General features: G+C 34.4%; 2 protein-coding genes and 1 long non-coding RNA gene across 3 annotated transcripts in view; 2 read left to right on the plus strand and 1 right to left on the minus strand.

Annotated features, from left to right (window-relative positions):
- The window catches only part of rdgBbeta (cytoplasmic phosphatidylinositol transfer protein 1), a 512,064-nt gene that overhangs the window by 175,013 nt on the left and 310,822 nt on the right, over window positions 1-26,229 (plus strand). The gene's annotated exons all lie outside the window — the stretch shown is intronic.
- On the plus strand, window positions 1,252-1,720 carry LOC141485838 (uncharacterized). Its single transcript, XR_012467495.1, has 2 exons — window positions 1,252-1,533; window positions 1,583-1,720. It is a non-coding gene; the product is annotated as an uncharacterized lncRNA (long non-coding RNA).
- The window catches only part of LOC141485845 (uncharacterized), a 152,272-nt gene continuing 141,334 nt past the window's right edge, over window positions 15,292-26,229 (minus strand). Inside the window, exons 7-8 of the mRNA XM_074183395.1 lie at window positions 23,212-23,619; window positions 15,292-17,004 (exon numbers count right to left, since the gene is read on the minus strand). Coding sequence (XP_074039496.1) covers window positions 16,854-17,004; window positions 23,212-23,619 — 559 coding nt within the window. The 3' untranslated portion in view covers window positions 15,292-16,853. The remainder of the gene's footprint in view (window positions 17,005-23,211; window positions 23,620-26,229) is intronic.

Genomic DNA, 26,229 nt, shown 5'->3' on the forward strand with positions numbered 1-26,229 from the left:
ATGCCTCCTGTTTTGGGAGTGCCACAGTTATACCTGCAAGTGTTTCTGAGCGAAACAGATGATGGCTATAGTGAAAGACAGCAAAGAAAAAGACTGAGGAAATCGCCCTGAAATACACCCCTTCTGAAAGTGACTTACTCTGTCTGGACTATAACCCAACCAGATGTTATGGTGAAGCAAGTCTGCCAAAGTGGTTATGCATGGTATGTTATCAAAATTATCACTATGCAGGGTGAGCCATCAGAAATGTACCTCAAAGTCTTACTGACAAGAAAAAGGAAAAGTTCTAGCCAAAAAAACCATTGTAAAACCTTCAATTATCTGAACATGGTTGTCATCTACCTACTCTCATTCAATAGAAGTAGGGATGCAGTTATACCTCGTTAAAAAGTGGTTTTCATTCTCTGTCCATCGCTTCTTTGCTTTTGAAAATCGTTGTGATCGTTTAGAAAATATGGAGCTGTGAAATATCAACAGAGAATTTTCGAAAAATGTGAAACTTCGGTAGTTTTGATCTTCATCACAGTATTGCAGGTTATCTTGAAACCGTTGACGTGAATTTTGTAGCATAAGTGGTATCATTTCGTGATATATGTTGATGATTCGTCCTCGTAGATCTTCAAAGTCAGGTAGAGTGCGATTCACTTCGTTAATCATGTATCCCTTTGTTTTTGAACCTGAATTGATAATATTTTGTATTGAAACAAAGATATGTAACATAAGTTACATATCTGATTTCGTAGATCAGAAATTAGCTGAAAATAAATAAAAGATATTCGTCAGTAGATACTATTTTATTAAAAGTAGCTTACAATCATGAACAACCAAAACATATCATCAATTGTAAAATTCATTACATAAAATATATTTCCATACCTCCGAAAATAAACAACTGAACAGTTTTAACACATGCAGTTTGTTCCCTTTTATATCAGATATCTTTGAAGGACGTTACAGAATTTTGACTAACCTATTTCTGAAGACTCGCCATCATTATGCTTCTACTATGGCTAGTAGGTATTACTTACATTACTGACTAACATGTGTATGTAAGATTACAATTGGGAAAATGTAACTAGCGCTACGAATATTTAGTAGTTTCATCACTAGTTAGTTCAATCACAGAAATATCTACAACTTACAAAAAAATTTCTACATATCTAAGCTGAAATATGGAAGGTTTGATGAAGCCAGGTTTCATTATTTAGTTTTTTTACGTAGCTGTTAAAAGTTTATAATTTTTTTGAATAAATATAATTCCTTCAAAGGACATCTTGAATCTCTCCTCTCCTGTATTTGAAGTTGTCTGACTTATTTTTGTTTCTGTCAATGTATTGGTACATGGGATGTTTCTTTCCTCTATGGACTTTGTTCACGACATGGAGCTGTTGAATAGTATTCAACAATCTTCGTCTTAGACGAAGATTTCATACAAGCAGTCGAGCCACGTTGAAATCATTGCTGGGCACACTGTCGTTTGGGTCGGTTCTTTCCTGCACTGATGAGAGGTAATACCTCGAAACCGGTCTGTAGGTGATTTACTCGATTGATTCCAGCATGTTCCTGCTGCTCGATGGACAAGAAACATCTGCAAAAGTAACCTCTGTGAGGTATCTTGCATAAATGTCTGTCGGATATAATTCAATGTTCAGCGTGGTATTAGCCGGGAAGTAGATTTTTCCGTTGAATTTCACTAGTTCGGACTTCCATTGTCTGATATTATATAAAATGATTTGAAATCCCTGAAGGAACTAATAAAAAAAGAAGAATCAACAATGAATAGCAGAAAATAACAATTATATTAAGCAAAAAAACCTGAAATGAATTAATAGTAAAATAAAATACAAGTAGCAATAGAACAATTGAAGAAGAAAGAATAAAAATAAAAATAAAAATTTACCGGGTTCCAAGCCAAGTTACTTCACGACGTTTCGATTGTTAGTATCCACAATCGTCTTCAAGTGATGACTGGACTAATTCCTTCTATAGATGACTATTTATGGATCATTCGTGTACTTTCACTTATCTCCGCTTTCCTTTTTCCGCTTCACCAGTTTAGTGGGAGATGACCGTATAGCGGGATTTGACCATTTTTCGCTTGATTATGGGTTTCCATATCTGAGCTAGCTTGGCTGAATACATAGTTGGACAACATGTATGCGGCTTCTTTGAATTTCCTTCTAAACCAATGTTACTCCCTGTGCATGATCTCAGCTTGGGACCACTCGATGTTGTGTTGATGAGTCCAAACATGCTCTGCTATTCCGGATTTGCTGGTTTCTCCTCGCTGTGTGTGTTTCTTGTGCTCGGCAATGCGAACATTCAATGACCTCTCAGTTTCACCGATATAGGATTTTCCGCACGCAAATGGTATTCGGTAAATGCAATTCTTGGAATCGCAGTCCGCGTTTGGTGGCCTGGTTTTCATGAGGCTGCTACGGATAGTGTTTCCGAATCTGAAGCAGGTTCTGATGTTGTACATGAATCAAATTTTTCTTATTCTTTCCGATAATCCTCTGATGTAGGGAAGTGCAAGTAAAGGTTGTGACGGTTTCTCATCCTTGCTAGGTTCCTGCTGTCTTTTAGCCAAAGTCTGTTCCACCATCGCTTTGGAGTAGCCATTTCGTTGCCATTCCTTCGTATTACAGAGCCCGAAAGCATGGTCTAATAGAGTCTTGATGATCCTTTTTTTAGTCGATTGATGGTGGTTGGATTCGTGGTTCAGATACTGTTTCGTGTGAGTGGGTTTTCGGTATACAGATGTTGCCCACTTAGGGTCGGTTCTCTTAACCAATACGTCTGAGAATGCGGACTTCCTTCTCCATTGTGAAAGTGATGGAAGGTCTTATATGCTATTGATGTGTTTCAGGAAGGCATCTAGTTGAGTTCAGGCGTCTATTTCAGGATTTTTTCGGCAGGTATTCACCGAAACCTATTGTGTAGGTATGTTGAGAGATGAATGTTTCAAGATTTCATTTGAAAATATCAATTTTTTTATGAATAGATAAACTCGCATGGAACTCAAAAACTCAAACGTGATAATGAAGAAAAATAAGTCGAAAGTGTAGTCTTTAATTGTTTTTCTTGAAAGTAATAAATGGTTTTCAGACCTCAATATTGACAACCCTCTGTGGTCCAACACATTTTTGCAAAACTGAAAATAGTAATTTCCAAAACATTAATTTTCTTGTATGTATTGACAATCAATAATTCCATTCTGTTTCATTTTGAAATAATTAAATAGTATAGATGATTTTCATAAAAAATTGATACACTCATGCTTTGAAATGACTGATTTTGAAATAGCATTTTTTAATATTTTCAGATCACACTCTGGAACTGTTCTATGAAGAGCTAAAATATTGAAATATTTTAATGAAAATTCAAATAGGCCCCAATTGTCATAGTGAAAAATTCCTTCCTCACTACTGACTGAATGATATTAGTCATACTCATTATGAGTATTAACTATGAGAAGAAAGAAAATATATTTTCAATTGAAATATCTTCTCAGACGTTACAACGATAACTAACGAGATGTAAATTGCCGAAAATAAAATTACCATTGACCAACATGTCGCTTTGATATTTGATATTTCTGATGTTTATGAATATAAAATAAAAAATACTTCTTCAAAAGTTGAACACAAGGCTGCGCTTTTATATCTATGTACAAAATGAGCGATTCACAATTTTTTTAAAATAATTTCGGACGGTTAATAATAATCAATCTTTTATTTACAAATAATTGATACATGTTGAGAATCCCATACAAAACTCAGCATAACATATTGGAAAATTTTGATTAATTATAAAGATCAAAATCATTAATATTATTCTCAAATAACTTTTAAATGTCTTACTTCACTGATATGATTACAGAACAATAAAGTATTTCTGATTTTGATAATGAATTTTATGAAATGTTCTGTTCCAACTAACTGCAAGCGGAAAAAAAGAATTTGTGAAGAATGTTTTTGACACTGGCGTTACCAATAATTTTTTTCGATTTTGCTAGTGAGCTTACTACTTTTATTTTTTCGTATACTGTTGCAATTTTTGTCTGTGAAAGTATAAATTTTAAATTAAACTTATTTTTAGATGATTTCCTGATGTTACATACATTTTGTTAGATTTGACATTGAACAGTGATCAAACAATTAGGCTTTTGTTTGTTGTGGCCTTCTTTGGTTACGTCAGTTGAAACGTCGAAAGAGTATTTGAACCACACTACTGAAGATGAGTGCCACAGTTGAAACGTTTGGATATTGTAACCAAAGAAGAACACGGCAAAACTCGGAAACACACCAAAACATTGACACCAGCCGTGAAAGCTTACATTCCTAAATAAGACTTATAGTTCTGAAAAAAGTATCGGTTGTATAATTATATTTATTTCTTCTTATCCTTCTTAAAAAGAAACATCGTTTCTTTTTAAGAAAATCTCTTCTGATAAACATACAAACTTTACGTAACTCGAGTATAAAAACAATGTAGAACTGACAAATGTTAAGTTTGTTAATCCCGAATGAATTTAAAGACGTTTGTGTGGGACCCTCATGAACATCAAATAACTTACGTTAGTATTACTTCATATGCTTTTGAATCGTTTTACATAGTTTAGACACATTTTTTACTCCCATGACATTATTCTGACTTATTAATCATTATCAATTACTATGAGACACCTCCTTCAAAATGTGCAATCCTGAAACATAAAATAATAATATTGCCTCGTCTTATAATCTGAGCAGATCGAATCGATTTTGTAATTTTTTTAAAGAGAAAGTGAAATATCTCTAGTCAAGTTACCAAGATACCACTCGGTACGAATATAAATCAGGATATGAGTACTACTGTCAGTCAGTGTCATTGCTTTTCGAGTTTGAAAGCCGTGGATTTTTGGAATTTTTTCCTGACGTTTCGCTGGCGCGAGTGGCTAGCTTCTTCAGATGTTTAACCATCATGGCTTGCTGTCCGATGACTCGAAAAGCAATGACACTGAAAACCGTGAAAGTCTAAACCATTTTGTCACTACTGTGAGTGTTACAAAAGGAACATGATCTGAATAAATTTCTCAGAATATTTGCATTGAATATCAAATAAAATAATGAAAAGCTTTGTGTTTAGTAAAAACATTGTATCACATACTTTGGTATAACTTCATTCACACAAAACTGCTAATCAATTTAATTATGATGGTATACAAATCTTCTATCAAGTTGCCATCATAAGAATATGGCAAGAGGTTCAGTTGTCACTAGATATTTATATCGTTCTTAAATACAGACCACTCTAAAACCATTTTTATTGAATTTTCATTGAAAAATCTGTCAAATATCAATGACTCTATCATCACTTACTCATAATTCTTACAGCATCATGACTTTTGAATATTGAAATTTTCTGAATTATTCCATAGTCTGATTGTGGAGACGGTTTTTAACTGTAACATTGAAAATTTCGCTTTCTATCTGTGATACTCTCAAAACGTGTATGAGACAGTTGTTACTGAAATGAGAAGGATGAATGGGTATTTTAAACCTTTTGTTTAATAATTATATAATGATATTAGGTTATTTTGAAAGGTTAATCCTTTTTTATGTCTACTTTGAACTGTAATATCTCAGTCATTACTGAAATAAGCGCCATTTAAATCAGTGTACTTTTGCCAGCATGAAAATTGTGTGGTCGGAATTCGATAAAGTCAACGAAAGCCGGTTTTGCCCGATCCTGTAGCGAATGTTCTATCAGTGAGGAAGTTATCAAACTGCTTGAAGAAATGATAGTCGGCTGGCAAAAGGTCTGGGGAGTATGATGGCTAATTTGTAGACTTGGCCAAAAATCGGCTTAAAGACATCATATAATAAACTGAAAAAAGGCAAAATTGAAATTTGGAAAAAATGAACAGCATCAATGTATGAAGTCAAAAATTTTTTATCCACCAGTATACACCACGACACAGAAGTGAAATTTACTATTAAGTTCTTTGAAACGTTTTGTCCTTTTTAATGTCTATTGTGTCTCCATATCTCAATAAATATTTATTCTACTATGTCGTGGTGTATACTGGTCGATAGAGAATTTTGTACTCCATTCAATGATGCTGTTGATTTTTTCAAAATTTCAATTGTTGCCTCTTTTCAGCTTATTATTATATGATGTCGTTAGGTAATTCTCGGACAATTCTATGAATTTAAATTGAATCAAATAGGTCTTCAACCAAGTAATCATTGGAAGTACCAATAAGATCAATGTCATATGGCATACGAGTAATTACCCACATGCTGGTAATAACAAGTCGAGGACTTTTCCATATTGAAAAATTTGAGTGTTAATGTTTTAACGGCTGCTAGCGACAGATTATTTGAGCGTTTTTTATTAAAAGCATTCACGAACTGAAGATGACCATAACCGCAATATTCCCCTGAGACAGAAAACCATCTCATCATTTCCTGCATAATTACACTTCTTATCCAAGTAAACACAGAGGCAGCCGTCATGTAGATTCATGAAGGGTTAAATAAGGTGATTTCATGAACATATTTTGAAAAATCCGTTTTTTATTAGAAATTCTTTAATATCTATAATGTGTGAGATATGAGAAATATGTGTAATTTCAATTTTTTTGTTCGATAAAATTGTTATTTTCGGTTAATCTTTTTAATTTTTTTCAGGGATTTCAAATCAATTTATATTATATTAGACAATGGAAGTCCGAAGTGATGAAATATCAACTGAAACAGAACACAGAAATTTTGACACTGTTCGTTTCACTCCAAATGAGTCAGAAAGAATTGGAAAGAAGTGATAAATAAATAACGAGAATCATGAACCCGATACCAATTAGCCAGGTCACTCCGGCAAATTGGAAATTTGTATGGTCTTATTACAATTGGATGGTAGCCAGCTGGAAAGCGTGAGTGGTTCGTTCTACTCATTCAGTCAACAGCTATGTTGAACGTTGTATCACTGAATTTCGTACGGCTCGTGCTAGGAATTGCTTGTTAGAAGATAAGACCTCGTTAGATCTTCGTTTCAACTTATGAGGACTGTGGCTTGTAAGGGTAAGACAGCTGATTAACAGAAGAACATATTTTCTGAAAAACATTACAATCGACAGCGTTTTGGAGTCATATCATGGGGAATTTGGAGGCGTGGAAGATTGTACTCTACCTTCGAGTTACCACGAAGATTGTAAATTTTCATTAGGAGAGGTGGCAAAAAGTGGTTACTCTCCAAGTATCGTAAGGGCTCGTATGAAGTGGTAATTGCAAAGATGAAAACGAAATGAACGCTTACCATTGTAACCATCAATGCAGGCTATAGTGGAAAGGTCATCCAGTTGCATTTGGTAGGGCATAAAATTTGGGCCGTGCTTCTAGAGAGTACTAGAAAAGTGGCAGCGTCTTGGTATCGAATCATGGGGGATCTGAAGGCTTGGAAGACCGTACCTTATCGTCGAGTCACTTCGAGGATCGGGCATTTTCATTGGGAGAGGTGGCAAAAAGTAGCTCGTAAAAAATGGTGATACGAAATTACTGCTAAGCATTGTAGCCATTTTCCAATTTCAGGTTATGGTGGAGAGATCATTTGGTTGCATTCGGTTCCTCATAAAATTTGGACCAAGCTTCTAGAGAGTATAAAGAAGTGGCAGCGTCTTGGTGTCAAATTATGAGAGATGTAGAGGCTTGGAAGACCGTAGCTCACCTTTGAATCACTTCGAAGATCGGACATTTTCATTGGGAGGGGTAGCAAAAATTAGTTATTTCTCAAGTATCGTAAGAGCTCGTAAGAAGTGGTAATTGCAAAGATGAAAATGAAATTACTGCTCAGCATTGTAACCATGAAGAATGAGAATTGAAACTTTCTATGTTTTTTACCACTATCACTGCAGTTTCATCCTATAAGGACATTTTCAAACTTATACATTAAACTGAAACTGATTGATTACATTAGTCCATATATAACATCACTGTAGGTAATAACAAAGGTACTTAGCTGAATTGAGTATCTGAATTTTGTTTATACCTATATGACGATGTGGATACGCTAATTTGAAAACCGATGAGTAAACTAGATCAATTTGATCATTTCACAGGTTGCACCCGCAATTTTTATGCTTATGATTTTCCAAGAATTCCAAATAATTGAGTTTGCAACCCTTTTTTGAATAGTGCAACATTTTCGTGTCGTTTAGATTCGAGAACTTGCGGTTGCATCCCAAGGAATGTCTGAAGGATCTTTCATGTTCAGTACCATACTACTACAATACCATGATGAGACGAAAACCTTGTATGACAATTTTGAAATAAAACATGATGATAACTTTCATTGATTGCATCACTACGTGGGTGTGATTAGGATTAGCAGATTTTTCGTAACTACTGGGAGTTTTGCATTAAACTTATTTAGTTCAGTGTCCGCTTTTTTAAAAAAAGTATATGAATATCTCAAAAAGAGGTTAGGTTAGGTTGGGTTAGGTCCAAAGTGAGTGGGTCTATTCGGCCCTCCACCGCAACCCGCAAGGTTTATTGTGGCTCACACCTATTCGCACTCGACCAAATAAACCCAGATTCTTAACAAAGCCAATTGGTTTGTATGGTGAGTGGTCTTTCAGGTTAGATGGTGAAAGTATGGCTCTGCCGAGCTCTAAAAACCTGATTGGGTCCCCAGCGGGGCAGGCACAAAGTATGTGATCTGCTGTTTCATCATTTTCCAAGCAGAGGCGACACACACTGTCTTCCAACAGTCCGAGTCTCTGCATATGATGATTCATATGACAGTGACCTGTAAGAAGGCCTGTTAGACATCGTAGTTCATCACTACTGTAGTCCAACAACTGTTTGGTATCAAGCTTCGAAGGGTGAATAAACGCCTTGGAGTGAGCCAATCCTGGAAGATTCTGCCAGAAGTCCATAAATCTACTTGCCATCCAGGTGTTCAATCTTTGTTGGACAAAGCTGAAAGCGACGTTAATGACAGGTTGTGGTCCGATGAAGCTGCTTGCAGCATCCTTTTTTGCAAGGGAATCAGCAGCCTCATTGCCTTCCAGGCCAGTCCAGGCCAGTATGGCCAGAACTTATTAAGTCTTCCTATCAAGGAGAGTCGTTTTTGGCAATTTGCTACCAATTCAGATATTGCTCGGTAGGAGCCAAGAGTTTTCAACGCCGCTTGACTGTCGGAGAATATTTTTATTGACTTGAGTTTGAAGTTGAATTCTTCCAATCTCTCCGCATACAATTCAATAGCGTAATTTCCACTTGAAATACAGTCGTATAGGCTCAAAAAGAGGACATGAAGGACATACATTATTTGATTAGGAAAAAAGAGAAATGAATTAAAAAATTCCTGAATGTACAGGGTGATTTTTGTGTATTTGAGAAATGAGAATATTCAAATAATTAGCAATCACTTTCAGTCCCGATTCTTCAGATTTCAAATCGCAGTACTGGTCGAAATGCATCTAATTAAGGATAATGCTTTATGATAACGCTACATCAGAAGCTTTTACTTTTGTTACCCTAATACTCTGGATACGACCATGCTTAACCACAACGTTCCCTCAAGACAAAAACTCATCTCTCCGTTTCCTGCACAATTACACTTTTTGCTCGCGTCAAATTGTTAAATAGGAACCACGAAAGTATTTGTGAGTGGCGTGCGAGTGAACATAACCCTGAGTGACCTCAAGGTCTTTAAACTTTAATAAAAGGATAAACAGGTTCTCCACTTCCAAATATTTTCAGCTTCAGCTAACGCCCTTAAATAATACAAAATGAATTACATGCCTACTACTACTCTTGTCAAATTCGTTGGCAATATTTCGTAGATATACAGGGCGGAAGCCTGATTATGAATAATGGAGCTATCGAATATTGACAGATATAATTGATTATTCATTGATGGTAGATGATTTTATGAGCTTATCTCCTTTTGCACTGCAGAAAAATCGTTATGAGAGTGGTGCCCGTGCAACAATGGCGGTTTAAATTGTTTCGAGAAATTTGTTCGGCCTTCATCGAATGAAATATCAAGAAATGAAAGACATGCAAGAAGCGATTCAACAGAAAGAAGAAAAAACAAGGAGGAAACAAACACAAAGAAAACAATAGCCATCCGGCCCTACGTCAGAGGAGTTACAGATTGAATAGGAAGAATTCAAAAATGGCATAACACAAACAAAAGAGAACCAACAGAAATTCCTTGAACATCCCAAGAGATAATATGACATATATTATTATTCTTCAGCGCCAGAAAACCAGAATGATAAGGAAGCCAATCGAAATTAAAAAGATCGGCAGTCTTAACAAGAGAGATAACACACACTACCTCTTAGCTTTCTGTAATAGTGTTTATACAGAATGGATACGTGTCTAAACAGTTTTTTGGGAGCAGTATTCCATGTTAATGATCTCTGTTGAAATCTGTTTTTCCGAAGAACAAAAGCCCTCAAAAGTCGTAACTTGTGCGAGCTGAGGATTGACGGGGTCTCACATCTCAACGTGCGATTCCTTGCATATGTTCATATTACGCAATGATTCAAGAGTTGAACTTTTCGTTTATCCTTTGAAATACTTGAGCAGATTCTAGATCTACTTATTTTTGTGACTGTATAAGGTAGAAATGCGAAAATATCAAGAAATATATGAAATTATTTCCGTGAGGTTGCAGTAAATTATTTTTTTGAAGGTGATTGACAATGTTTCGTGGTGTATTTCATCAGTTCGGACTTCCATTGTCTAATATAATATAAATTGATTTGATAACCCTGAAAAAAAAATCAAAAAGATTAACTGAAAATAACAATTTTATTAAACAAAAAACTGAAATTACAAAGAAATAACATACAACAACAATCAAACAAATGAAAATTGAAATATCAATAAAAGTTGAAAAAATTGAAAAATTAAAAATATTATTAACAAAAAATTAAGAAATCAAAATTAAAAGATTTCAAACCTTCAGTTATCACCCGAAGACGATTGTGGATACTAACAATCGAAACGTCGTGACGTAACTTGGTTTGGAATCTTTTAATTTTTAATTTTTATTTTTTCATTTTTCGTTAATAATATTTTTAATTTTTCAATTTTCTCAGCTTTCATTAATATTTCAATTTTCATTTGTTTGGTTGTTGTTGTATGTTATTTCTTTGTAATTTCAGTTTTTTGTTTAATAAAATTGTTATTTTCGGTTAATCTTTTTGATTTTTTTTCAGGGTTATCAAATCAATTTATATAATATTAGACAATGGAAGTCCGAACTGATGGAATACACAGTAAATTATGTTTAGGTTCAATGCAAAAAACTTTGAATTGAAATCATTTGTCAAGTTTTCAGAAGTTCATTATTTTTTTCAGAGCATTATTGATAATAAAATTATGAAATATGAGAATGAAATTGATTCACAAACTATCAGAAAAAACATTTACTAAAATGAAATGAAATATTCAAGATGAATGTGACAAAAAAATCATCATTATTAGAATCATGGTGGAAAATTTTGTTTGGGCTCTATGCTTCTGTTATAGAAAAGGTCTAATGAGATCTGCTAACAGTGTCAAAAGCCCCTTTATTACAAGTTACATTTATATGTTTATACTCAAAACTGTCAACATTATGTATTGACCAACTTCTCTAATCCAGTCTTATTGGAAAACAGAACTACTGCATACATTGCAGATCCTAAATATCCAAACGATCAGATTATAGAAGGTTATGAAACAGCTTCTACATCCTCATTCGAAACATCATTATTGCAAATTGAAACAGGTAAACTTTTATTAGTGAACCAGAGAAAACTTTCGTATACTACAAAACACTGACATTTGGGGTCATGATTTCCATTTCTATCCTCTATAATTCAGAACCAATAGAGTCACTAAGTAGGTATAGTTCTATCACTTTGTAATACATAAGTTATTGACTATATTTCCAAACCATGCCCATATTTGGTCATTTTCACTCGGAATTCGTACTCTGTCAGTTATCAAGTTTTTTATCTAAGAGTTCATGTACCAAGAATGCCTCTGTCAAATTGATTCAATTTTATTGGTCCACCCTGTTCAATCTCATGCCAGACTGTAGTCAGATGCACTCTCTCTGTATTGCACTTGAGGCTCTGCTAAAATATTATGTGCGTACCATCACACGGCTATAATTTCATGTTATCTAAAAAATATTTCTCTTGCACCATGCACGTGTGTAATTTCGGTTGTTTCTCGTACGATATTTAATAGTGGCTTGTGTTATTTTTGATAACCATCGGGTTGTCAGATACATTTATCTACTTGATTTCATGAGTTAAAGCGTTTTGAAGTAAGCTGAGAAGCCGTTTATTATTTGACGAAGAATTCAGAAATTTGAGACTTACGTATCAGACTGAGAGCGTGTTTGTTCCTCAAAATTGACACAGTAATATCGAAGGGTTAGATATGGACAAACTCCTAATAATACGATCCTAAAAATCAAGAATATTCACTAGTTGTTTCATAGAAGCAAAAATATGACCGATAAGATGCAGCTCCACAGCTCTGGTCATAGTTATCACGCCATTGACTACAAATATCGATACATCAGAAAGAAATTTACTGGTTTCACTCATGATTTAATAAAAAATCAATCACCCAATCAATAATTTTATTCATTTTCAATAAATCCCATCATGCCGTTACCGCGAATAATGCTCTTAGCACGACAGATAAACTGTTGTCCCTACCGTCGACCAAAACAATATATTCAGTAAACAACGATCGCAATAGATTCAGATATCATATTATCATTTCAAAATCAATTTCAACTTTCACCCAATAAATATTTTTTTAATGTAATCTACACCTTATTGAACATTTAATTGTGATTGAGTGAAAAGAAGCTCACGCTAAATTCCACCACATTGAATGATAGCTCTTTTTCCCTAAGGTTGCGCTGGTTAGGCCCTATATATCCCCTGAAGCTCCGATCATTTCGGGTGGGCGCGCCAGCAATACCAATCAATGACCATTCTCTACAACGTGACAATGTGGGGTAAGTGATCATTGGGTCCGAGAATCATGTACGCCAAGCAAGCGTAGTGAGCCAAGAATGACAGCTTTCTGCATTTGCCTGGCTGAGATTTCTGCCTTAGTGTGGCAAGCCGACATTATCTCAAGATTCGAAGACGATTCCATGACACGAAGACGACGAAGACAAAAAAATCTCGATATTTTATCCTTTTTTCCTTTTTTCCCTGAACATATTCGTGTCGCAGAAGCTGAAAACTCCGTGACAAATATCGTCTTGCTCTGATGGTCAAGAAGAACTACGTCAGTCTCGTTTCATTAGTTCGGACTTCCATTGTCTAATATGATATAAATTGATTCGAAATCCCTGAAAGAATCTATAAAAAATAAAAAGAATGAAATACAAGCAACAATAAAGATTGAACTATTAACATGAGATGAAAATTGAGAAATATCAACAAGAAATTAAAATTAAAAGATTCCAACCCAAGTTACTTTACGACGTTTCGATTGTTAGTAACCACAATCGCCTTCGGGTGATGGCTGGACTTATCACTCCGAGATCTGATTATTCATAGGTCATTAAAGTGCTTTCACCTATCACCTCATCCCTTTCTCCGCTTCATCGATTTTAGCGGGAGCTGACCGTTTGGTGGGTGTAGGTCGTGTCACGCCTGATTATAGGTTTCCATATGTTGCGTATCTCTAAGCTAGGTTGGCTAAATGCGTTGTTGGACAACACATATTATGCGGCTTCTTTGAATTTTCTCCTTCACCAGTGTTTCTCCTTGTGGATGACTTCAGCTTTAGACCACTTGATGTTATGTTGATGAGTCCACACATGCTCTGTTATTCCTGATTTGCTGGTTTCTCCTCGCTGTGTGTGTTTCTTGTGCTCGGCAATGAGAACTTTCAATGGCCTTTTAGTTTCACCGATGTATGATTCTCCGCACTTGCAGGGTATCCGGTAAATGCAATTCTTGGAGTCGCAGTCCGCGTTTGGTGGCCTGGTTTTCGTGAGACTGTTATGGATATCTGAAGCAGATTCTCATGTTATACTTGAACCAATTCTTCCTATGTTCATTTTTGATGATGCCTAGTTCCTTTTTGAGACCTTCCTTTGTATTATAGAGCTCGAAAGCACGGTCTTCTAGAGTCTTGATGATTCCTTTCTTAGTCGATTGATGGTCGTTGGATTCTTGGTTCAGAAACTGTCCCGTGTGAGTGGGTTTTCGTTATACAAATGTTTTCCATTTAGTGTTGGTTCACTTCACCAATACGTCTAAGAATGGCAATTCGTTGTTGACTTCCTTCGCCATTGTGAAAATTATGGAAGAACTAATGTTGTTGATGTGCTTCAGGAAAGTGTCTAGTTCTGCATTCAATCAATTTATATCACATTAGCCAATAGAAGTCCGAACTTATGAAATGCACCACGAAACATTGTCAACCACCTTCAAACATACATCAGTATCATTAGCTAGTATGAGAAAAGCGAAAATCAGGCACTTTGATGAGCCGATGTCTTCAATGTTTTTGAAGACCCAATGCATTGGTTTATCCTTGTATTGCCGCAGGAGTGAAGTGATCTCTGCGGCTTTCATATGGACCTTTTGTTGGACGGGTTTCCACTCGGTGACGGAATTGAGATCACCTCGTTTAGTATAGAAAACTGAATCGAGTTCATCAGCCACTCGGGAAGATTCTCTAAAGAGGAAAGGACAATTCATAACTATAATTTAATAATTTATTACAGACTGAGTCGCGATAGTGCGAATTGGACAGAGTATCCCAATCTCAGCCATTCTAGGCTTACTTCTATCTATATTTTCCTTAACGGAGGTTTGCTGAATCACCTGCGAATAATCTGAATGAAAAGTATAACTGAGAGCTGGAAGCTTCGATCGTACAAAGTATGATATAGTGGAACAGACGTCAGTTTATATGTTCAACTTATTGTTTTTAACTCATTTTTACTGCCCTGAAGAAGCGTTTCGTTAGAAGCGAAAGCTTGGCAAAGTAGAACAGAGATTTGATTTTTGATTTTTTGACTGCGAGACCCCGTTAATCCATTTTGCTGTATATATATATATATATATATATATATATATATATATATATATATATATATATATATATATATATAATGTGCGGTTGGCTCCTGCTGGTGGCTCCGTGCATTCGTATTTCTATCTTTTGGTAACCAAGTGTTGCCCATCCTTACACTTGACTGCACCATACTGATGATGGGCCAAAAGCCCGAAACACGTGTCTATGGTTTGCCATTTTCTTGAGTGCTATGTCCGATATTAACTTCTGTTTCTATATAAAGACACTCAATAACTTTCATATTCGTATAATTTCCTGGACCCGGATGTCACGCAGGATACTCTTCGGTTGTGAATTTTCAGCCGTCCCATATCATTGATAGTTGGTGTCACATGGTCCTAAAATTTCAAATTAGGAATCAATCTATCACATGCATTCTGAATTTTTGGATTTTTGATGTATGGACATTTGTAGTTAATGGCTTGATATGTAGTGGAGGATTTGTATGTTTATCTCATATAAATATGACATGATTAATATTTTAACGTTTGAAGCATTCAGAACAGACAATAAACTCCATGATAGAAATTGAACAAGATGGTCAACAATACATGAGGAAAAACGAAAAAATGCATTCATAAGTTACTTTGTTAGGATCTCATTCGAAATAGACAATTAACGGGATTAAATTTGCTAGAAAACTTTTTGAAACACGACAGTATCCATCGAGTTGAATTGAACAAGACGAGGATGATAGTCAATAAACCACAAGCTAAGAGGCGTAAAGTCGAGGACTGAGAATACATACATTCTTATATTTGGGAAGAAATGTATTTCCAATAGCTCTTCAAAATGGATCGTACTTCGCAATCCGTTTTGAAGAATTATTTGTTGAGTGGCAAAATTGCAACAAACTAATAACAGGTGATGCTTCAAAAGTCAATCAACATATTTGATATATTTTACATTCCCAGACTTGCTTAACATTTGTCAAAGAAGTAAATCAGAGAAGAAAAACTGCAAGTTTCCTTTCAATAAATTGATGGATGTAGCCGTTACTACGTGGTAGGAAATCATAATGAAGAAAAGATAATTGAAACTATGTTTTTTCCACTTTAATGTATAACTTTGAAAATGTGTTTCTCATAGGACGAAACCGCAGTAACGTTAATTACCTCTATTCTCCATGCAAGTTTCCTTTTTTCATTTCTGATGACGGAGGCCAATTTTGGTCTCCGAAACTTTAAGATGAGTACCTACGCAATTCTTATTACTTTTTTGTCAGATAAAATTGTAAAATACAAGTAACTGATGAAAAGCCAATTTTGCTTCAATAAATTATCGAGGTGAACGAGAAGTTTGCCTCTATTACACTGTTATAAGTTCAATAATATCTATGACTCATTATCCATAACTAGTGGTATTGGTATGATGATTTGAGCATTTGAGAGATGAGTAATTAAATTCTTTTGAGTTTTACTGACTTGTAATTCTGCTCAAATTAGACAAATGAAAATAATATATTCAAATATAAAAATAATAATTTTTTATATTTCCTGAGAAGAGACCTTGCCAGCACTTTCTTTACATAAACACGGTGGAAAAATGAAGTGTTGAGTTGAAATGTTATGGAAATTCACATTATTTTTCTATCAAGTAAATCTATGAACAAAGCCGCCTATTCTGAACAATGTCTTCGAAAATATAGAAAAAATATAGGTATGTACACGTGAAACTATCAGACTGCAAAGCCTATTATATTTTTGTCTACGAATAAAACCGTGTTAATAACAGTTATTTTTAACTTTTAACGGAGTCGTTGCAATCAAACCCTTCATTTTCACAATCCACAGACCTCGTTTCCGCTTCCTCTCTGACGGCCTGTGATATGTCATTTTCTACCTGCTTCACTTTCGGCGAATGGTCCTCTGTCTTCTTCGCATTTCCCAACCTTAAAATTAATAATCAATTGAGTGACCAGAAGTGACACCAGAAAAAAAAGGTTTTTATTTCTTTGAGGATCTATATTGATTTTGATTTATGATAATAATAATAATATAGGGTCTTGCATTAAGCGCTCCTATCTTTAAATACAGGGTGTAACTGAATAAGTGTGAATCATTTGAGGAAGTGATTCCTCATCGAAAAAAAGATAGGATCTTTCATATGAAGAAACTTCATTGGAGCATCCCTTGTTAAGATACAGCCCCTTAAAGGGGGTACATGAAATTTGTATAACAATTTTTTTCACAAGCACTGAAAAAGTTACAATATTGAAATTAACCTGACGTTTTGTATTACCAAAAAGAAACTTAGCCAGTCATTTATTTGGTTTACCTCATGGTTGTAAGGGGTGGAAAACGCAACCCCTAAAATTTATTTCCAATGTAACTTTTTGTCTTCTCATGTGTTCACCATTTAAAAATTCATTTTCGATAGCCTGTTTCATTCTAAACAAAAAATATCTTTTGGGTTTTTTGCCCAAAATAAACCAGTTCGCAGCTAAAAATTATTTTACGAACCACTACAGAGATACATCGTCATAAATGCGAACTGGATTTATTGTTATTTTGTAGTTAGTACCTGCATTAAACGAATAAAGGGTAATAAACAAAACTAATTTATTGATAACAAAACACACAACACGTAGAAATCATAGTAAATGTTCCAGAACTGGCCGAGCGGGCCAGTTCTGTGGTCCTCCTCGACCTATCCACTGATTTGCATATGTTCCAGTTGAATAATGACGTGTTACTTGACTAAAATGGAGGTAGAAAATGAGGCCCAATTAAATCATCCCCAATAACTCCGAGCCACACGTTAAGAGAAAACTGTTATCGATGGTTAGTTTCGACAATAACGTGAGGGTTTTCTTCAACCCTTATGTGGTAATTATGAAAATTAATAATCCTGTCCCGAGAAAAACTACATTCGTCTGTGAATTCTATCGTCTTCAGGAAGTCACAATTTCTTCTAATCATTTCCAGCATCCAATCGCAAAATTCAAGACGGTTCAGAAAGTCTCGCGGAAACAGTGCCTGTACTCGTTGCAGATGGTAAGGGTAAAAGAGTTGTTCCTTTAAAATTCGAAATACCGTCATATGTTCAACATTCAGCTGGAAAGCAATCTTTCTACTACTGGTGGTAGGTTGTTCTTAAATCAAATCAAGTACTGCTTCCTCAAGCTATGGTGTTCGTACTTCTCGATGGCGACCACAATCCTGCGTTCTTTTGTCGAATGAACCATATTCTCGTAATCGTTGATGACGTCGAGCAAATATTCTATGAGAAGGATGCTGCCGTTGAGGATACATTTCAGCATATCTTCTAGAAGCTTCTGACCCATTCCCCTGCGAGAGACCGTAACCGTAATGAATATCAGCCATTTTCTCATTTGTGTATGCCATTTTAATAACAAGTGAATTATTAAAGTAACAAATTGAGAACAGAACAACACACTATTAGTATTAATTCAATTTCGATAATTCACAAACTAACAGCTTCATACCAATTCAGTTGTCACTATCGCTAAGAGCGACCTACTAGATAGATTAGTTTCGTATTTTCGCATTTATGACGATGTATCTCTGTAGTTGTTCGTGAAATAATTTTTTGCTGCGAATTGGTTTGTTTTGGGCAGAAAACACAAGAGAAATTTTTTGTTTAGAATGAAACAGGCTATTGGAAATAAATTTTTAAATGGTAAACAAATGATAAGACAAAAAGTTACATTGGAAATAAATTTTAGAGGTTGCGTTTTGCACCCCTTACAATCATGGGGTAAACCAAATAAATTTTTGGCTAAGTGTCTTTTTGGTAGTACAAAACACCAGGGTAATTTCAAAATTGTAACTTTTTTAGTGCTTGTGAAAAAAATTGTCATACAAATTTTATGTACCCCCTTCAAGAGGCTGTATCTTAACAAGGGATGCTCCAATGAAATTTCTTTATATGAAAGATCCTATACTTTTTCGATGAGGAATCACTTCCTTAAATGTTTTACACTTATTTAGTTACACCCTGTATAAATAAAATGAAGTGTGTGTGAGATATCATCAGAATTTTTTTTTTGTTCAAAAGAAGTATTGATGCCATTATGTGTGAAATATAACATCGTTCAAATGCCCGCCAAGGCTTCACTGGATGGAGTGCATTCGAAACGTTTAATTTTTCATGGGTTTGGGGACCGCTGTGGTTGTTGGTTCATTCGCATAGTTACACCTGCGACCCCACAGGGAAAAGTATAACAGGCTCAAATCACACGATCTCGGTGGCTAGTTCTCATCAACTCCATGTGAGATGCCCTCGCCATACCCATGCCAGTTATTTTAATTTTACGACCGGTTTCGGGTTTCACCCCAGTATCAAGTTTCATACTTAATAATTAGGTAAAACCCGAAACCGGTCCGGAAAATATTTATTATTTTCAATATTCATTTCATTAAAGTGATCATGAATTTCCAAGAAATAAACAAGTCATCAATCACACATAATGAAGGTTAATTATAAAAATGAAATCAAATGAGGCGAGAGTGAAAGAAGAACAGGCCTAATAAAATCCTACTAGTGTATAATAACAATTCTTAACAGTGTTTGTTTGAAATGATACAGTTGCTTTGACGATTTTACATATTCAGGAAAATTATTGTGAACTTCTTGACCAATGTATTCTAGACAGAATAAGTCACTTTCAGTTTGACAATGGGGAATGTTCCTCCTGACGAAAATCAAGTAGTTCTCATAAAAGTTCTCTAAAACAACGCATTTTAAACTTATCATTTCAACCTTTTTCTTTAAAAAATTATTTAAATAATTGAAATAGAGGAATGAAATAATGCTTTCAACATTTAAAGGGATTCGTTTCTATTTCACCATTTGGCAACATCGGTTATAAAGCTAATGAAGGACAATGAATCTGTTACCTGTATGAGACAAACAAAGATGACATATTTCAGAGGCGTACTTTTCTGTTTACTTATGTTCCGAGTTCCGAAACATTCTGTGACATATGACATTTTGTGCACCTTACCTATCTTCCTGTATATAAATAAATAACAAAACAACTTTATCTGGCTTGTGGAGGTGTTATCGAATTTCAATTTATATTTTGCCTTAATTGTTGATTTATAAAGATAATTTTCCTTTTTTAAAGTAGAATATCTAGGTACGTATAAATTATTTCAACTTGATATAGGCGCTGTTGTCAATATGTGAATCAGAAATAAATCCCTTTTAAAATTGAAACACCACACTTGAAACATCAATTTGAATACTTTTCGAAGTGAATTTGAAAAACTCATGAATTAAACTCAACTTTATTTTGTTCAAACTTGCATTCGCTGCAATAACCCAAATTGATGAACATTCCCCATTGGCACATGGAACTGGTTTTTGATTGTCGTATCGTGGTGGTACTCTTATTCAATGAGAAATTTAATTTATTTTTAAAAACATATACATACATTTTAAATATATAGACTGATGCAAGAGTTGGAATATTATTTTTTTTTTGAAATACTGTCTACAAGAATCTCTTTGGGAAATATTTGCCATGCACCGTAAAATGCGTTTTTGTGCAACGAATACATTTTGTGCTGAAATTTACCCTTTTCAGAAGCAAACCCCGTACCTAATTCATGTAGGTCAGCTTAAGTCCAAAATTAGTGGGTCTATTCGACCCTCCACCGCAACCCGCAAGGGTTTATTGTGGCTCACACCTATTCACACTCGACCAAATAAACCCAACTTCTTAACGAAGCCGATTAGTTTGTATGGTAAGTGGTATTTTAAGTCAGATGGTAGGAATATGGCTCTGCCGAACTCTAAAAACCTGATTCGTTCCCCAGCGGGGCAGGCACAAAGTATATGCTCTGCTGTTTCATCGCAAATGAGGTACTCGGATAGTCAAGGTGCAAGATTCACACCTTGATACCCGCGAAAACCTTTACATATGATGGTTTTTGCACGTCAGCTACACCTGACGATGCCTTAGATTCAACCGTGAAGGGCTTTTTCGCCTCTGGTTTTGGTGAATCATCACTTGAGCGCAAACGTTTGCTAACCCGCTCATGGGGGTTTGTTCCTCCACCTGAGACAGATTCTGCGTATGCCACTCAAAAATTTGGTGCAAGGCGGTTTCATAAGGTACCTCGCTCTTGAGGAAGCGACTCAGTCGTTTTCTGGCTGCACCACCAAACCGTTTTTTTTAGGTTCAGTTATTGGATCAGGAGTTGGGGGATTGAGAAGCTCTCGCTCCGGAATTAAATTTACAGGGAGGTCAGTTGGAGTCGTAAACTCGACATCCATCTTCTCTGTAAACTCGCTCCTGAACTCAATTCACTAAAGTCAATAACGCTCCTAACTCAATAAATAGAAACTTCAAGGAATTGAGTTAACATATAATATGTTGGCAATGACTATTCTAATTCAGGGATTCATCCAGATAAATACCAAAAAAGTTAACAGTACTAACGTCACTTTCCATAGATATATAATTTACATTGAACTGGAGATTTTCTTCTGGTGATTGTGAATACGAATGACCTGTGTTTCATTTGTTTTCACAAATGAATCGTGCACATTGAAAAAACTGGATACTTGATTTCATGTTCTTTAACATTTATTATCTGGATATCTAGTATATTTTAAGGACAATTCATGGAAAAGCATCAGCATAGGATGTGTAACTACAGAATGAACAAAATGGGACCTAATATGGTGCCCTGTAGTACACCTATTATTATGTTCCTACGTTCAAAGTTACATTTGAAGGTACTTTCAGTTTTCGTCACTTGCAATGACACAAATTGATCCCGGTTATGGAGAAAAGCATTTATCCAACTGAGTGAGACATCTCTTATACCATAACATTCCAATTCTGAAGCTAGTTTTTTATGATTGACACAGTCAAATGCACGGCTCAAATCACACAGAAGTACTGACGGACAGTCACGTGCATTAGTATGTCTGATTATTTGATTTATTAATTAAAAAATTTGCTGTATTAGTAGTCTTTCGTTCCCAAAATCCATGTTGGAAATGTGATTAAAAAATGAATGAAGTCTATTTAGGAAGGCATATTCAAATAATTTAGATATCTTTCCGGGTTTGAGTTGCTGGGGAAAAACTCCTGAGGAGGACGACATATTTATCAAATGTGTTAAAGGTTGTATCAATGATAAAAACAAACATCGGAATGTCATCGGGAGTTGAAAATTTTTGATTTTTAGGTTTGTTAATCAATAATTGAAGTAATCCACTTTCTGTGAAAGTATTCAGAAATAATGTAAAGGGAATAAATTCACTTTCAAAATAAAAGTTTTTGTCGAAAGGGATTTGGCTTACCTAATCAATGATTATGAAAATGGTGTACTTGATGTTGATCCTGACTAGATTATTTGAACTTGTGAAAAAGTTGAAAAATTGAGAATGAAATTAATTACGGAAGGCAATACCAAAAGACTCCGAAATTTCATGGATAAAATCCGTAGTACGAGTTGTTTTATCTATTGCTGGCTGGCTATTGCTAACAATGTTTGAGTTTGAAAAAAGGATATATATATAATATATATATATATATATATATATATATATATATATATATATATATATATATATATATATATATATATATATATATATATATATATATATATAGTGGTATTCGAGAAAATCATTTTCTGAAAAATTCTCGGCAGAATGCCTGGATATAAGAACAAATTATCAATTCAATTCAATCAAATCAATTTTATTACATGAACAGCATCATTTGTTCGAAGGTACAATTACTAAAAACACAATATATAAACAAAGTACGTATTATGAATGACTGAACAACAATAAGATTTCATTGTCAAAAATCTATCGTTTTTTGACCCCAGAGACGACATGCATAACTATGAATCCCGTAGTCTTTTCGATTTCAATGAAATTGCTACTATTCTGAATGAAGTTTCGGTTGAGATATTGATATTTCTGAATATTATATATATAAGTTTGGATTCACGAAATATCGAACAGTATCAAGCAGTATATCGAAAGAAAATATTCATCTAAATTTCATCTGTCTCTTCACCTACATTTGTTGAAAAAAACCACCACTCACTCACATCTCCGTTCTGAAACAACACAACATTCAAGTAATTACGAATCACTCTACCTCATTTGTTCCTCCAGATGCATTTCGTCCTCCGAGGACGCTCTAAAGACGTCGTTAACAATCTCATCAACGCCGTTTATAGCTGCTAGATGGAGGTCTTCCGTACTAGGGCTCCTCTTGAGCGTATTCTTGTAAATTGCTGCCATTATTTTGGGCCGAGTATCATCCGTATCTCTCCTTATTCCTTCACTCATGTAGCTGGGATCGACGCTGTATCCGTAGTTGCCAATGTCATAGCACTCTTGATTAGTGTAACAGTAGGAAGGATGACTCAGGCTCGTGTTGGACTGAGTGAGGCCGGTTTTGGTCTTGGATATTATGGAATCGGGGGTGTCTCTATTTGGGGATATTGTTTCAATGTAGTATTCGCTATCGTCGTATTCTTCTATGGTTTCCTCGTCGCTGTACCTGAAAAACTCCTTGTTGTTCGATTGTGGTTGATTGTTGGGCAGATAGATTATTATTTTCATTTTCTTGAAGTTCTCTTCAAAGTAAATTACCAAAATGAAAATAAATACGCTTTATAATAAATTGAATAATCTGTGAGATCTGGGTTTACTCAAGTGAAACCGATAAATGAAGAACTAAAATTAGAAAACTTGGTTGTCAAAATTCAATATTCCTCTCTAAAAAATATACATACGATTCTGTAATACATTTGCAATACAAAGTTTGAAATAAGTACCAAAAATTTTCAGGATAAAAATGATAAAAATTTGAACAATCATCAGTGGCAGTAAAGTGTAGCAATCAGAAAAAAAATGTAATTGATTACTTTTTGTATCGTCTTTTTTTCATTTCAAATCAAGACTGATTTGTAAATAATACAGGGTGTTTATTAAACATGTGGCAAAAAATCACCTTCGATGGACAAAATATCCTCAGAATAGTCCAAGGAATAGTCGCTTAATTTTTTTGCCGCATGTTTAATAAATACCCTGTAGACATATGTCCCAAAATCATTATGAATAAAATTTATTGAGTCTCTCAATTTCTGAATAGAACTGGCCGTTACATGAAAATCCGTATTACCTGTTCTATATACGTTAGGAAAGTTAGTTGAAAATATTAAAGACGAAAAATCCAAATGAAAGATATTAGGAGTATATACATTGAATTATAGAACTTGTCCTAAGGTATATATTGGTCAAACTGGCAGAACATTTAGGAATCGCGTCCAGGAACATCATATGAGCTATGTAAATAAGAAAACAAGTTAAACATATTCAAATCTTCTGAATGAAGAACTAAAATTAGAAAACTTGATTGTCAAAATTCAATATTCTTCTCTGAAAAATATACATACGATTCTGTAATACATTTGCAATACAAAGTATGCAATGGGTACCAAAAATTCTTAGGATAAAAATGATAAAAATTTGAACAATCATCAGTGAAAGTAAAGTGTAGCAATCAGTGGCAATTTTAGTTTCTTTATAAACGTTTGGTCAGAATTTTTTTTTCCTTTTTTCTTTCAAATAAGGAATTATTTGTAAATAATACAGGGTGTTTATTTAACATGCGGCAAAAAATCACCTTTGATGGACAAAATATCCTCAGAATAGTACAAGGAATAGTCGCTTAAATTTTTACCGCTTGTTTAATAAGTACCCTGTATACATATGTCCCAAAATCATTATGAATAAAATTTATTGTGTTCCTCAATTTCTGAATGGAACTGGCCGTTACATGAAAATTCGTATTACCTGTTTTATATACGTTAGGAAAGTTAGTTGAAAATATTAAATACGAAAAATTCAAATAAAAGATATTAGGAGTATACAAATCAAATTATGTAACTTGTCCTAAGGTATATATTGGTCAAACTGGCAGAACATTTAGGAATCGCGTCCAGGAACATCATATGAGCTACGTAAATAAGAAAACAAGTTAAACATATTCAAATCTTCTTTTAGGAGCAAATCATATCTTCAACGGAGATTTCGAAATTTCACACATAGAAAACAAAGGTTTGAAGCTAAATTATTTGTAAGCAATGGAAATTATTAAACTTAAAAATTCAACCATTTTACTGAATGACCAATTGGATTTGAATAGATCACCATTACTGAACTTTCGTAGAAACCGAAATTGTATTATTGACATACAATTGATATAAGATGCTCCAGGTAATCATAATTTGAGGAGGTACCGTAACCGTAGGTATATAAAATTTGAGTAGATACTTTAGGTATCATTAGTATTCAAATTTTAAATTGTATTCATTAGTATTCAAATTTCTGCAGACCCCACGCACAAGTATATCCTTCTGTGGGAATTCTATATTTATTTGGAAATTGACTCGTACAATTTGTATCATTGAACAATGTATCTTTGCCAATAAATATTATTATTATTATTATTATAATTATAATGGAAGAGTTACCTGAGTAGTTATCTTCCACTTATATGCATGTGGCATATATAAAAATTTGGGTATATAATAAAATTTTTAGGGTCATTCACTTTGAAAAAGCTACTATACACATATCGTGATAAATATTTTTTGAGAAATAAAGTTTGTGAAGATCAAATCGTAAGGTGTAGTTCATGAAATTACAATAGATTTCATCAAGTAATGGTCGAGTAGATCAAAAAATAACTTACAAGATTTATTTTGATTCACAATATAAAAGATTCAAAAGACCGAAAAAGAGCGAATATAATCATTTCATTAACTGATTAAAGCACTTATGATGCACTGTTTTGGAACCTTTGGTATAGTATTGAATATTACTGGAGTTCTTTCCCAACACCAATTTCGTTCATTCTCAACCTAAACTTCTTCTTCATTATTATGTCATCTACATTACTCCTCGAGAAACCGTTAGTGGCTGCTATTTCCTGTACTGTACGTCTTTCTTTCGTGAACCTATCATGTGTTAGAAGGAAAGTCAAAAGACGATGCACTAAAACATTCAACCCAGCACGTTTGTGCTGTCCACAGTAATGTGGACTTTCTTTTGACTTTCCCTTTAACACATGATAGGTTCAAAAAAGAAAAACGTACAATATAGG

The sequence above is a fragment of the Leptinotarsa decemlineata genome, unplaced genomic scaffold (assembly GCF_025532065.1).
Source record: "Leptinotarsa decemlineata unplaced genomic scaffold, Ldec_3_MD MMD2_P_RNA_scaffold_2, whole genome shotgun sequence".
In the NCBI taxonomy this organism is placed as follows: domain Eukaryota; kingdom Metazoa; phylum Arthropoda; class Insecta; order Coleoptera; family Chrysomelidae; genus Leptinotarsa; species Leptinotarsa decemlineata.